The sequence below is a fragment of the Notothenia rossii genome, assembly GCF_949606895.1.
Source record: "Notothenia rossii genome assembly, chromosome: 4".
Lineage (NCBI taxonomy): Eukaryota > Metazoa > Chordata > Actinopteri > Perciformes > Nototheniidae > Notothenia > Notothenia rossii.
Window position 1 is genome coordinate 64582049 of NC_136902.1, and position 15692 is coordinate 64597740.

Below are 15692 nucleotides of genomic sequence, written 5' to 3' on the forward strand. Positions count from 1 at the left end.
CGGAAGTACAGCGCCACTTACAGGCCCGGCATATGTACTACAGCGTTTCCAGTGGTCTCATGTGAACGCACACGTTAATCGAGCCGAATGCGTGTGAACGGAAGACTTTTTAAAAAACGAATTCTGTGCGTAAACGCAAACGTTCCAGTGTAAATTGGGTCTGACACTCAAAGCTAACCTGTACTGTAGAGCAGGGGCTCCCAACCCCCGGGCTGCGGGCCGCGGAGGTGTTACTGCCGGGCCGCCAAATAGCTGTGAGTTTATCGTAATATTTGCAGAATTATAAATATATAGAAATATCTTTCCATAATATTGTTTTTTAATTTTCGCAATATTTCATCCAAAATATAAAACATATTATTTGTTCAGGCTGTTACATACAATTAGCCTCTGTTGCCACCTGCTGGTGAGTAAATATTAAAGATCAGTTCAAATTGACAACGGGTCCTAAAGGGACATCAAAAAAAAAAAAAAAACAGAGAGAAAAAAAAAGTCAGGATAACGGGTATCTCGTGCGCACGAGATACTAACCCGTTATCCTGACTTTTTTGGGGGGAGAAAGTTACCGGTGCGCCAAGGAGGAAGTGAAGCGCACAGGACACAACCATTTCATTGCAGACTGTTATGTTTACGTGGGGAAATGACAGTGCATTATTTGAGATATATTTCGTACTCAGACTTCACTTTAAGGACATTTCGGCCAGGGGTGTGTGGTCACTCCAGGAGGCAGCGGGACGTGTAACTCAGAGAAGAGCAGCACCAGCGCTCAAAGAGCTTTTACGCACCGCCTTCTGTGTTTACCTTCATTGAACAGATATAAAGAGTGACCACAGGCCATTTTAACCACACACACCTCTACACACACACCGAACTGCCCGATTACTCCCCCTTTTATTAGTTTTATGGAGGAGATCGGCGGTCATCAGGACGCATGATGGGCGGACTGGGACTAAAAATCAGCCCGGGAATCTCACCCTGCCCAGCCGACGTAAACTGTCAACGGGGGGGGGGCAGTCAGCCACTGGCTCTGTGTGTGTGTTCTGAGTGTTTGTTTCCCTATAAAAAAGCTGCGGGGGAAGCAGGTACTCTGCGAGTCACGGACATTAATTCATAGATCAAAGCAGACTGGTTTACAAACTCTCCTGTTTTGCCAATCCGGTGCTTAAACCAATAGCTCTACACCCCTGGCCGAAATGTCCATAAAATTAAGTCTGACTTCAAAATATAGTCTATCTCAAATAATGTATGCTCTGTCATTTCCCCACGTAAACATAACAGTCTGCAATGAAATGGTTGTCTAATGTGTGTTCCACTTCCTCCTTGGTGCATCGGTAACTTTCTCAAAAAAAATAAAGTCAGGAAAACGGATTTGTTTCTCGTGCGCACGAGAATCGAATCCGTTTTCCTGACTTTATTTTTTTTCTCTCTCCATTTTTATTTTTTTTCCATGTCCCTTTAGGGGCTCCGTAGTATAGGTATGGCCCTACAATATATTTTTCCATTATAGTATAATACGTCCACTTTAAGTTTGAAAGCCTTAATTGCATCATTCAGGAGGCACATTACAACTTAATCCTCTTTCTCTCACCCTCCCTCCCTTGCTCTCTTTCTCTCTCTGTGAACACAGTCTCTCCCGGACATGCAGACTCTAGCAGAAGACGGTCTGTCGTCCCCTCCGCTCGGTCCGCCCAACTTCCTGCAGCTTTCCAAAGAGTCTGCAGGAAGCACCAGCAGCAAGAACTCGTCTTCCGATACTGATGACTTTGTGCTGGTGCCTCACATCTCCACTGACAGCTGTGAGTGCACGCACATACTGTACCCTACTGTGTGTTCTGTAACTCACCTGATTATAATGCAAAATATTACCTGTTGAGCTGTGGGTTATTGCAAAAAGAATTGCCTATTATTTTCACAGCAAGAATACAATACTTGCAGCAAGAAAATATAAAAAACAGTTTGCAGAATCTAACCTTATTATAGCCATTTTGATTAAATGTTTAGGAATAATGGTCAATGTATTGTTGATCCTTAGTATATCGCAACATGAATATATATATATCATAACTTTTCACAACACAAAGACCTTTCCTTACAGAGAATAATTCCCATATAACTTATTACCTTTTCATACCAAAACAAAATAATTTATTGAAAATAAGAATAAAACATGATATGTATTAAGTTTATCAGTGCTCCCCAACAAAATGTATAGTTCTGGACCAGAGACATGAGGGAGAAGGGATGGGAGAGGACAAGGATTAAATGTCGGAAAATAGTCATATTTAAAACTCAATGCTTTATTTGAGGTTGTGGAGAATAGGGACAGCGAACTCAACCAACCAGTATCTGAAAATACTTCCATTTGGTTGGTTACAATTTTTGTTTGTTTTTGTAATTCGATTTGTTGTTAGGATGTCGTCAAGTAAAGCAACTTATTGGTAGTTATACAGTTTGAAATCATCTGACCTGGGAAATGTTCTTTCACAATCAGTGTTATGTTCACCCTCTCCACTGTACATACAGTACAAAACGGACATCTGTTCTGCACAAGCAAGCAGATGTCTTGGAAGTATATGTAATGTGAGGTCCGATTCATTACCTGCCAATAATACCTACACCACACACACACACTCAAACACACTCAAGCAACACATGTCACCAAATCCACCGCCATTACGTTAAACACCTGCTAACCATTTCATGCTGTAATCGTAGACATCAGTCCGTAAACAGAAGGTACGCACACTTACCCTTTTGACTGATAAAATGAACCCACTCCCTCTGCAACTGCTGCACACACACACACACACACACACACACACACACACACACACACACACACACACACACACACACCCACACCCACACCCACACCCACACACACCCACACCCACCCACACCCACCTGCTAGTCCTCCCCTCAAACAATGAACACAATGTAGTCATTTAATCATCTGATTAATGTTGATTAATACATCAGTAAAGACTGTTGCCTCTTTATAATTGTTGTCTTTCTTTCTTTCTTTCTCCCTCCTCAGACGACCAGCCAATGGGAGCGGGTCGTCGACTGTCCAGTGAGTGGGGGTGAGTAAGATGTGTTCTTCCAAACTGGTTTGGATATTGTACCAAAATATGTCATTAAAAACACACACAAATGTATCGTGCATTGTGAACCTATGCAAGAGGATGAGGCACATGTGACATTTCTTCTAGATCTGACCAAAAGTGAATTTTTGTAAAAAATGTAAGAATCATTTTTTCTCTCCTAATTCTGACAGAAAAGCTCAGAAAAGAAAAGAGGAAAAGTTATATGAAGAGAAACGAAATCTCAACAGGAACACTGATTCCCAAAGTCATAAAGCTGTAACAGACATTAATACACACACCTTCATTTGCCTTTCTTTCTAACAGTAACTTTGCATAACGACTGGAAATACAGGGAAACACGCACTTTGACGATGTCCAAATTAAACTAAATCTGCCTATTAACATCTCCTGAATTTAATCCGTACAAAAGTTTATAAAAAATTGTGATTGTATAGGGGGCTTGTGTTAACAACAAATGTAACATGTATTTGTTGGTTTATTCTGGTAATACATTAGTCATATAATAAAGTCTAAATAGCATTACAAGGGTCTGCAAAGCCTTTAAGAATGCTGCAGATTGAAGTGTGACAGGATGCTGTGAGTCAGATTCAAACACAGCCTTGATTTCATGTGTGGAAGGTCATAACATCTATTGTTTGCATGTTTTTATTTCAGCGAGGCCTCCTTTGTTAATTCACTATCCTATTTTTGTCTCTCTGGCCAACTGCAGCTTAACACCACATATCACACACACACACACCGTCCATTTGTCATGAGTGAATTATCCTGCACACCTCCTAATGTGTTTGGTGAGTGAGATATGAATCATTGAGCCAAACAACAAGGTGGTTCTGCGCTAAATAAAGCACCGACCCACGAGGGCTGTGTGATAAGAATAGACGTGTACACTGCCCAAATCTGCTGCTTTGACAAACTGTGTTATTACTGGGCCTGTGTACTTAAAATATCACAACACGCTTACATGTACTGCTAACACACTCTGCTCTCAATGTTACCGTCCTTTTTCTTCAGGTTTACATCCATGTTATTGAATTAACCACTTATATTCATCATTCTCCTGTCCAGCAGTTATTCCCTGATATTTGACCCTTTTTGTACCTTCCACTAGCTATATCTGATCAGAGAAGCTTTTTTTTAAAATATATATATATATATATATATATATATACTCTAGTTTCAGGTAAAAAATAAAATAATTAAACAGATATTTCCGTCTATAGAGAGGCGAAGTCCCTCCCCTTCCGGTTGACCTCCATGGGACCTAATTTCGGGATAAGTATGTATTGAAGCCAATGGCGAGAGAAAGATTATCTTTCGATCCCGTTTGAATTGTGCCACGAATTACACATATGATGTTTGTCAATTTAAAAGATGCTTTTTTTTTGTCGTAAAACGGTGAAGTAACACATTTTTTTGTGTGAAGCGCTCAATGAACTACATCTCTGGTTTCGCATACGTCACCAACACCAAGATGGCCATCACGTTAGCACATTTCACATCTTTCTTTCAGAATGAGGGCGAAAAGTATTAAAAGAGGTGAAAATCACTTCAAGTCTGGCCATGTTGAGAACTGTACATACACAAAAGGGGAGTTAGTCGGTTCCGTAAGAGCCAGCATGCGGGACCGGCTTTACAAGGTTTCGGTGAGTAACACGAGTGTAATGTGTAACGTTAATGTACACGTCTCTGGGATTTGTAGTCTTTCTAGTTGCGTATTTTTCATAGTCTTATATTTCAACAGTTTTACGACAAACTGTGACTTTTTTGACATGGAAATGATTTTTTAAGATCGACCAACATCATATGTATAATTCGTGGCACAATTCAAACGGGATCGAGAGATAATCTTTCCCTCCCCATTGACTTCAATACATAATTTTAGAGGGTAGAAGGGCGGGACTTTGCCTCTCTATGAAACCTTAAGAACTAATGCTGTCTGTTGCTAATTTCTTTTACTTATTCCCAATATCCCATATAATCAAAAATCTTTTTTTCCCACAGTGGAACGGTGCTGATAAACTGCAACAATAAGATGAGCAGATTAACATATCATAAAAATGGCAAGCACATGTTAATAAAATAAAAATAAAATACAAATAACTATACATCCATGTTAATAAGTAAAAAGTAGCAGCAATATCAAAAAGTAAGTTTACAAGTTTAAAACATTTAAAAGTTTAGAAACAGGAAAGGGGACACCCAAAACATAATTGGGCCTCTTTAAAATGTTTTATACAAATGTTCTGCTCCCTTAACTCCTGCTACTGCCTGTCTCTCTTTGGTCTTGTTCTTTCTCCCCCTCCCTTTTATAACAACCTGCAGTCGCTTCTTCTATCTCCCTGCTTTCCTGTTTGCATGTGTCAACAGCCTTGAGCAAAACCGTTCTCTCTCTCTGTTCCCTTTTTTCTATGCTCTGTTTTTGTTGCTGTTCTGTGTCATCCTCCAACCGTCCATGCAGCAGCTTTATCCCCTCCCTTTGCTGTCCTGTAACACTTTTCTCCCTAGCAATAACTCTGTACTGCTTACATCAATTAGTTAAAGATTGACACGGGAAAAACACATTTGTTCTTCATGATCGTAGTTGCGCCTTGCAAAATAGTAACACACTCAAAAATACTTTCTAAATCAAAGCCTTGTTTATCGTCTGTGCCCTGTGGGAACTAAATTGATTTGAGTTGAGGAAGAAGAGACATTTGACAAGAACGTGTGCTTCGGAGATGGAATAAATCGCAAGGTGCCTGGAAAAGGTGTTAGAATAAAGAGAGAGATGATGTAAGCAAATGGGGACGAATGATGAAGAAGAAAGGCTGGATTGGTTTGATGCCATCCCCCTCTCTGAGGCAGAAACCAGGTCAGAGAGGCAACTGACTTCAGATGCAGCCTCTCTCCTCTTGCCACTCTTAAAAGCAGCAGTTCAGTGACCTACACATTCTCTTTATCTCTCCCTTTTAACAAGGACTGCGCACTACAGTCCTCTCCACATTAAGCCCTGTCTGGGTAGTAAAGCTTTTAGGCACCTGAATAAAAAAATAGAAATTCTCCTTCATGGGTTACTGTATCAAATGTTTGTTGGATTGTATTTATTCTGAGATACAGTCTCTGGTTCTTTGTCTGGACTAGTCTCTGCCTCACGTGTCCTCCTGCTCACCCTCTCGTAGACCCTCCCAGTCTTCACATCATTACATAACACTGGTTTCCAACTGGTGTCGGACTCTTAAAGGCCCATTTCCCCCTACTCCTCCTCTTTTTTTTGCATTCTGTATGCTCAAGAACATTTTGTCTCCCGTGGAATAACAAAAGAATGCAAATGAGCTGTGGCTTCTTGCACTCCCCCAGCTGTGTCTGTGCTTATATCAGAGAACCGGCCTCACACGTGCCATTGGCCGGCCCTGCCTCTAGCCACGCCCCCAGCAACAAGAGCTCAAAGCTGATTGGGGCTGCCCTTTCTGTTTACATGGAAGCCTGGCCCCCTTTCTTTTTTTTCATCAGATGATCCGCCAGGCTAAACTTAAGTTCCTCAACCTGACTCCACTCTGAAGTAACATGCAGTAGAAAGAACATTTTAGAGTTGTCCTGCTTTATAAACCTTTGGATATTTAACTTATTATGGGTGTTGACCCCCCTGAAGATGTCCTGGAGTTATGGAAGCAGCAGCAGCATCGAGCAGACTGGCTAACTGCCCCCTTCTCCCCGTTCTTCCCCAACAGGCAGCCACAACCAACCCCTGGACAGACCCCCATGGTGTCCCCACGGGCTGAGACCACCCCCATCCCTGTTCCCACGCAGATCCGGAACTACCAGCGCATCAAGCAGAACCTCTCCAGCAGCCCGACCACCACGCTGTACAGCTCCCCCAGGTAAGAGCCTCCTCTGCTGGCTGTGGGGAAGTATTTGTTACCTGAAATCAGCCTGTAACTAATGTTTTACTCAGTATTAGTTGATGCAAACCCAGGCTGTTGTTTCATCAGCTGTTAGCTTTCACTGACATGACCTCATAACTCCACTCTGTGGCATCCCGACCTGCTGCTGGGAGGGTTTGTTGGCGGATTTATGTGGAAACAAAGCAGAGGGGAGTGCAGAGGAAGATTAGTCTTGTTGTTCCTGAAAGGGAGAACACTGGGGGTACTTAAGACGTTAATCACCTGTTTTGTGTTGCTAATGTATTGCTAATGTGCAGCATTTTAAAGGTTACTGTGAGGGCTCATGGTCATCTAGTGGTTTGTTTGCATTGTCATTTGCTGACACAGTATTTGGAAAGTGTGAAGTGGGGTTATTTCCATTGAGCTCCTAAAATGAGCTCTTAAAATGTTAACATTTAGGTTACTAATACCTTTTGGCCTTTCTGAACCAGCAGTTTCTTTAATGTCTAACATTAACTTAATATATGTTTCTGTTTATGGGACTACTTTAAGGTGCCCTGTAGAATCTTTGACCACTTTGAACGCTAAGGAGCAATGTTTTGTTATTTTTGTTGGCTATTTCGAATCACTTCTCATTAACTTCTATATTAACTTTCTTTGTCTTGCACAATCATACAAGGTTGACACAAAAATTTGTAATGTCCCAACAAAGGAAAGACCACTATCTTTCAGACATGGTTGTAAACAATGCATGTAACATATTTAAGATGGCCTTTAGTTTTGGATGCGAAAAGAGGGTTTTTACCATACTTTTATTACACCTTGGGGAAACTTTCTTTGTGTTCTTGCCACTTTTGTTTGTTTACCAAAAATCTGAACCTTACGCAGTTGTTCTCTCTGCATTTGATTAGCCATTTACGTATTTCTTACCTAACTGTTTAGATTCCTCTAGCGTTCATCTAGACCAGGGGTAGCCAACGCGGGGCATGTTCTAAAAATAGCTCGCCAAGCAAATCCAAAATGTAAAAAATACATAAAACAAAAAAGGAAATGTAATTAAAAGAATCTACCCTATGCATGAACAAAACCTCAATCATAGCGAACTCTATCTAGCTACTACAACTCTATATCTATCTAACACCCCTCCTCCCCCCACCCCCATAATGAATCGACCAATCGACCAATTGCTTTTCTCCCCGCAGTCGGGAAGAAAAGCAATGTGGAGCGGCAGAATCTACACAACACATCAGCCCCATTGAACAGCCTAGTCATGCCAGCCTTTACAACAGTTTAAATTGTTATTGGTTGTGATCATATTCTAAAGATGTTTGGATTATTGAAAAGTATACAGCTCTCTTCCATCTGAGTGTTGAGAGCTGTGTCCATAAATTCATGTTGTGCTCAAAGTGCACCAGATTGATGCATTTCACTTCAACATTTAAAATAAAATCTTCCCAGGGTGCATGCCCCCGAACCCCCCTAGAAAAGGTGAGGTCCACCTCCAACTAAAGCAGGTTAAAATAATTAAATTGCATACATTTTATTTTAGTAAACACTGAAAACGGGTCCCACAGACCCAAACAGCACACAAAGGTTAAAGGTAAGCATATAATAATGTTCAAATGTTCTAAATATATAAAAGAGGAATAAAAGTAGCCTCCCGACTTGTTTTATTTTTTGAAAGTAGCTCTCATCCTAAAAAAGGTTGGTGACCCCTGATCTAGACTGATCATGTACTCATAGGTCTGAAAACTGAATGAATGTTGTACCTTTAAAAGTCTGCATACATACTTCATGTTTTTTGTGTTTGATTTAGGTCCGGCACAGTGAGGCGCTCCAACACTAGTCCTATGGGGTTTCCCAAGGTGGCCTCGGGGTCCCCCAGCTCGGCGGACGTCCCTCAGACCGTCAGCAGGCGTCTCTCCACCGGCAGCTCCCGGCCCTACTCTCCCTCACCTCTGGGTAAGGACACGTCTGGATATGTCTCAACTTTTGAATAACACCTTCCAGACATGTGTTGGACGTGTCCAGAAGCTCCCAGTGAAAATGATGTGTTTGTGTTTGCAGTGGGCACCATCCCCGAGCAGCTGGGCCACTGCTGCTGTCACATGCAGAGCCACGAACCCCGCAGCCGCAGCTCCTCAGGAGGTCAGTTCACTGGCAGCACTACAGCCTGGTCACCTGCTTCACCCACATCCACATTAAACCCAACTGTGTGTCTAAGCATTTACATGGGATGTGGGTTGCTGAAACAGCCAATGGTAATCAGATCAAATAAAAATGTAAAACGTCAAATGGATCTTATCAAATGCAAGGTCAAGCAAATCAACAATTTCTCTGGTAGGGACATCCAGGACATATTTAGACCATACACTCCAGCATCTGCCCTTCGCTCTGCATTGGCTAGCAAGCTCCCCGTTTAAAGATCAGAACAATAGAAGGTATACACATCTTCATTTGCAGGCTAAGAAAATACGTTATTCTCTATGTAGCAATGATTAGGCTGATTGAAAGCTAATGTACTTAAAGAATGATGGCTTTTTTGGAATTTGAAAAGATGAATGCACTTATTGTAAGTTTCTTTGGAAAAATTGTCGGCTAAATGTATTGTAATAATGTAATATAAAATGAACCATATAGATCCAATGATACAAATGATAGGTAACAGTTAAATGAGATAAGGCCACACAGTATAATATGATATGCATTGGCATTCAAAAAGGTAGTAACGACCTTAACTGCAGTTGTTGCCTTGTTATCTCATGTGTGTCATAACTTTATAATTCCTTGGGTTACAATAGGTCAAGGTCTTTTTAAAAGTCATGATATAAAAACACTACAGATATCACGTCTTGGAACTCCTTCACTGTTTGCGTCAGGACCTTTGCTGTCATGGTGACCGCTTTATTATGAGGAAAGTGTACTGTCTGAAATAAAGCCAGACTTTGGCCCCTATTTTGAAAAGACATACAGTAAAAACAAGCAGATTTAAATACCAACACAGTGTCTTTGGACAGTCTCAGGACTGTTGTTCTTTGACTGGTGTGACGCACAGCGCTCATTCAAAGTGTCACCAGTAGCATCACTCCCTCCTGTTCCTCAGAGCTGAGGGACAAATGATTTAGTTATGACTCCCTCATGCCACATTTTCTGTGATCAGTTGAAATCAGATCTATACACGTTTTTTAATACACTACGCTTAATGGTCCATTTACTTAAAGAGCCTGTGACAGCCTCCCAACAACTGTTGTGCAATGAAATATTGGGCTACTAGTAATCTCGAACCGTCAGCTTAAAAAAGAAGGTGCGATACCGTTCCGATAAATATCAATAATTTCGAACATCGCGGGGAAATTCCTTCGACTCAATTTGATGTTTGGGGGAAGCCGGAAGTGACGTCAATGCGGGAACGCTTCACTGTGCGGCGAGAGAGCCAAACACGGACAAAGTGTGTTGTCATGCGTAGAAATTGTGAATTACTGAGTTTAGGCACGTTAATAACGTTTTAATGAAGTTGACTACAGTATATTCATATTTGTCAGTGCTTTCATGTCAATTCGGCGAACATAAACATAAATGAGCGTGGTGAAGATGATGATTAAATTAGGATTAAAAATCGGTAGTGAGAGCTGCTGAATTTCCTCCCGTAGGATGTGATATAAAAACAAATCGATTATTTTTGTAGTTGTAAACTCAAGTGGATGAAACTACATTTATAAGTGCTTTCATGTCAATTCGGCGAACATATGATACATTAAATGATCGTGAGGATGATGATTTAAAAAACTTTTGTTTGAGCCGGTCTGCATTTCCTGATGAAAAAACAAACCGATGCTTTTTGTAGTTGTAGTACACCAACATGGATTAAACGTGTGTTTTTTTACCACAATGTTGGGAAAATTAATGGATAAAATGCACGGATTATTATTATTATTATTATTATTATTCCCACTCCGATCGGGACACTAGGTCCATCGTTTCCCCGCAGCTCCCCCCGTTGACAGTTTACGTGGGCTGGGCTGGGTGCAGTGGCGGACTGGCCATCGGGACGAATCCCGATGGGCCGGTACCGAAGTGGGCCGGTCGGATAAGTATCTCCCGCACTCCCCCCGTTGACAATTTACTAGCGGTACCAAAGTGGGCCGGTCGAGAGTCCCGGGCTGATTTTTAGTCCCAGTCCACCACTGGCTACATGACCGTATGATCGCCCATATTGACGCACCTAATTCCTAAACTTCTAAGAGATACAACATAAACCGATCCTTCAGCCTCATATGAGCTCTCAGACACGTTCAAAATTAAACTGTCATCGCTGTCATCGCTTGCTGCTGTGTGCGCCATCGTGCGTTTACATGCAGATGCTGGGATGCAGCTGGAGCTCTTGGCCCGCAATGACGTCACACATAATTTAGCGGGATTTGAAGAATCCCCGAGAAGATCCAGAAAATGGTCAACATTGAAGGGCAGATTAATGGTTATCAAAGTACAAATATCCAAAATCAGTTCAGTAACGGTTTCAAGGAGACAATATTTACTCAAATTGATGGGTTTGGGTGATGGGGAAACCTCGTGTCACAGGCTCTTTAAACTGACCTCTAATCCATTTTTCCAGGTTCCCCCGTCCCGTCCTCTCAGCTACTGGGGGCCCGGCTCCAGAGTGCCCCCACCCTGACCGAGGTCTACCAGACCAGGCAGAAGCTCCACAAGCAGTTATCAGACCCGGTTCAGCCTTCCTCCTCCGCCTCCTCTTCCTCCTTCAGTCATTCCCCTCAGTTCGGCCGCCCGGCCAACCTGGGCTCCTCCCCCACAAAGCTCCTGGGGACCTCCCCCCGCACTACCGACTGGCTGCAGAAGTCCCCGCTGCCAACCATCATCGGCTCTCCCACTAAAGTGAGTACAGATTTTAAGTGATTAAAAGATCAGCACCAAATACATTCCGTTTTTTAAGTTTCCCTGTTTATTTTGTACCTTTCAGACCATATCGGCCCCATTCAAGATTCCCAAAACGCAAGCGTCCTGTAATCTGATGGCGCTGGCGGACAGCCCCGTGCCCACCAAGACGTTGGCAGATGCTCGGGAAATGTGTGCCCACCACTGCAACCAGTACCTCTCCGGACGCCCCGCGGCTCCCGAGGCCAGCAGGACCTTTGGCAGGTAGGACTCCTGGACTGTTTCCTTCACTACCCTGTTTCCTTTTGCTACCCCATGCCATCTTTCCAACTTCCATTGATGGTCATTATCGTTTATTGTTAATATGGATGTTCCTTTGCTATTCTTTGCCATCAGTAGTATCGTACCACCAAGGCACCTTCACAGTTTTGTGCCAGATTCATTGCTTGGCAGGCAAAACATACCTAATTCATTGGTTGGAGTCTCTGTTTCTAAAATTGAATGCCTCTAAATTGTTGTATTTGCATAAAAAATGAAGACATTCATATTTAAGATTCAACGGTTTTATTGTTATATTCAAAGTAGCTACAGTGTAATTGTTGGCAATAAAAAGCTCAGGTTCCACCAAAAGTGCAACATACAAAATAACCAAAAACTAAAATAGTTAGTAAAATGTAGGAATAAGTAAACTACGTACCTTTTAAACAGAATATGATCAAAATAAAAAATAATATATACTGTACAGTTGAATACAATACTCTGTATGTAATAATATGTAAATATGTAGGCTGCAAACAGATAAAAGTGCTAGAAGAAGATGTGTAGAGGACAAATGTGCTATTTTAAATAAATAAATAAATGAGTCTTTTGCATGTTTTTGGAGGAAAGGGCACTTGTGTGGTGCCGTGTGACGTCACTTTTTCATCTGTTTGACATTGTGTTGATGTTGTTTGTGTTTTCTCTGCAGGTCCGTTAGTACAGGTCGTCTGTCTGAGCAGCAAATCAGAATCACTCTGGGGGGACAGGCCTATCAGGGCAGCAATGACAGCCTGAACGCAGAGCGACCCATGGACACAGGTATGAGAACACTGCTGTCTGCACATGGCCAATATAGGGGGTTGTGAATGTCTGGTTAGTCTGTATTCCTCCTTATAAAAGTATATAAAGTTATATTTAAACATGCCAGAATGATAACTTACCTGATACTTAATGCTTCCTTATACAGAGTCTAATTTTTTACAGTGTATGATATAGCATTAAACCCATTTCCTCTTCCTAAAGCCCCTGCAGGTCCCAGTGGGCTGGTTCAGGGTATGTCAGCGAGCCCCCGTACCGTCCTCTTCACCGTGGGTTCACCGCCCAACAGCAGCACTCCGCCCACCTGCAGCCACATGGGCACACGACCCCGCACCACCTCAGGTGAGCACCCGGAGCACCCGGACCCTGAGCAAATAGGCTGTTCCCAGCAACAACATGTTTTTAGTTTTGAGTTAGTATTGATCTATGACCCCCCCCTCTCCCGTCAGTGGGCTCCAACAGTTCTGGTGGCTCCTTGTGCTCCACCAGCGGTCGGGTCTATGTGGGGTCTCCCCCCGGCATGGCCATGGGCTGCTCTCCTCCAGGGGGTTTCGGGGTGAGTCAGGTTGCTCACGGGAGTGATGGGGCACCCAGCAGCCTGCGCTACGTTCCCTATGGGACTTCCCCCCCCAGCTTGGAGGGGTTCATCACATTCGAAGCCCCTGAGCTGCCCGAGGAGACTCTGATGGAGGTGAGGAAGTGTTTGGAGTCTTTTAATCATCACTTAACAGGATAATTAACCAGTAAGGACCTGCTCGACTTGATTCACTTTTGGTACCAGGTCCTTCTAGGACAGCTTCATGACTCACTGGTAAAGTCTTTTAATGTACTCTTTCCTGTTTGACATTTACTCTTTGTCTGGTCCAGCGAGAGCACACAGACACGCTGATGTACCTCCGCATGATGCTCTCCTTCACGGACTGCGTCCTGGAGATGGCAGCGGTGCGAGCCGGAGGGACGGAGCTCGGCGTATCGTCCGCCTCGCTCTACCCCCCCCAGGACAGCGTGGTGGTAGACCAGATCAGCCAGCTCAGCAAAGAGTGGGGGTAAGGAATGCCTAAAGTGTGGTCTGACAGGATCTCAGATAAAGACTAATATCATGCAGTCTGAGGAGGAGGAGGAGGTGTGCTGCAGTGTTTGATTGACTGTGCTTGTGATGCCCCCTTCAGGCAGGTGGAGCAGTTGGTGCTCTACATGAAGGCGGCTCAGCTCCTGGCTTCCTCTCTGCATCTGGCCAAGGCGCAGATCAAATCTGCCAAGCTCAATCCTTCCAGTGCCGTCAAACAGGGTAGAGAAATGTCATCCAATTAGAAAAGAGGCAACATCTGCTCTTCACCCTTTTCATCATAGGGAGTTGTTTAAATGTTACCTTTGTCTATTTAATTATTACTGTTGTTGTAACTTAACATCCGTTGCTGTCTAGATAGTGATGAGTGAGGCAATACAAACACAATATTTGTATAGTAATCCTTTTAGAGATATTTAATTCCTTCAAGCATGGCCCTTATGTACAAGTGAGCAACCTAGAGAGTAACTTTTTAAAGAGTTTCAAGAGAGCAACAATAAAACATACACATCCCAGTTACTCGCTATAAAACAGTAAAACACAAGACATATACACTCTTTTCCCAAGGACCCTTATTTTGAGTGGGATAAATCACTTCAGCCTAAACCTTAAAACATCTGTTTATCAAGGATTACAATACTTTTTACTTTCAACTACTTCAATACCAACATTCATATTACATGTTTAATGCCTACACTCAACATGTCTCTTTTTTCTCTCAGTGGTGAAGAGTCTGAACGAGCGTTACAAAAGCTGCATCTCTCTCTGCCGGCGGCTGACAGACAAACTCAACCACTTCTTCTCCGACAAGCAGCGCTTTATGGACGAGATCAACAGCGTCACAGCGGAGAAGCTCATCTACAATAATGCCGTGGAGATGGTGAATGCCAGATATACAACGCGAAAGCATAAATATCTTTAAAAAAACGTGATTCTTGTCAGTTTAATTGATACAATAATGTGATGCTGTGTGTGCGTCAGGTTCAGTCTGCGGCTCTGGATGAGATGTTCAAGCAGACCGAAGATATCGCCTACCGCTACAGCAAGGCCGCCATGCTGCTGGACGGCCTGTCCAAGATCCTGCAGGACCCCACCGACATTGAGAACGTGGTCAAGTGTGAGTAAAATCTCTTGGACATAGATACACACATTCCTACACATGGGCCTCGAGCAGAAATCAATGGTATGAACAGACTGGGTTTAAGTGGCATCTATTGCTGGCTTCACATGATTAGCTTTAGAACGGTTATGATCTCACTTTGCCATCGTTATCTTATGGAGAGCGGTGGAAACTGTCGCCAAGCTAGCATTTTAATGTTATTTTTACTTTGACATTTATGGTTGCTGACCTTATTACATGCAGACAATGAGGTAGCAGCTGTACAAAGCAACCAAAGCTAGCAGGGAGCTAGCCATAGAAAATGAAACTTAATTCTGTTCACAGTAAACAAAGGGCCACTCACTCAGGCAGATTTGGAATTCTTTTTGAAAAATGTGTCTCATAACGTTTCTGTTGATAACAAACAAATTCTACAGCAAATCTACAAATCATGTACAGACCCGGATCTTTTTAACGTGGGAAAAAGCTAGTTTTGACTTAAAAATCAGCGGTTCTCACAAAAAAGATTGAATGAAGGCAGTTGAAATATATTTTCTTATATTCCCTTCTTGAAATGTTTGCGTTAACAACTG

At 42.6% G+C, this 15692-nt stretch overlaps 1 protein-coding gene across 1 annotated transcript in view; it reads left to right on the forward strand.

The window, feature by feature from the left end:
* The window catches only part of ulk2 (unc-51 like autophagy activating kinase 2), a 62034-nt gene that overhangs the window by 43827 nt on the left and 2515 nt on the right, over positions 1-15692 (forward strand). Inside the window, exons 13-26 of the mRNA XM_079678725.1 lie at positions 1628-1796; positions 3038-3083; positions 6815-6964; positions 8784-8929; positions 9035-9115; positions 11580-11857; positions 11943-12121; positions 12825-12934; positions 13139-13276; positions 13384-13625; positions 13802-13980; positions 14104-14222; positions 14723-14880; positions 14982-15117. Of these exons, the coding sequence (XP_079534851.1) occupies positions 1628-1796; positions 3038-3083; positions 6815-6964; positions 8784-8929; positions 9035-9115; positions 11580-11857; positions 11943-12121; positions 12825-12934; positions 13139-13276; positions 13384-13625; positions 13802-13980; positions 14104-14222; positions 14723-14880; positions 14982-15117 (2131 nt within the window). The remainder of the gene's footprint in view (positions 1-1627; positions 1797-3037; positions 3084-6814; positions 6965-8783; positions 8930-9034; positions 9116-11579; positions 11858-11942; positions 12122-12824; positions 12935-13138; positions 13277-13383; positions 13626-13801; positions 13981-14103; positions 14223-14722; positions 14881-14981; positions 15118-15692) is intronic.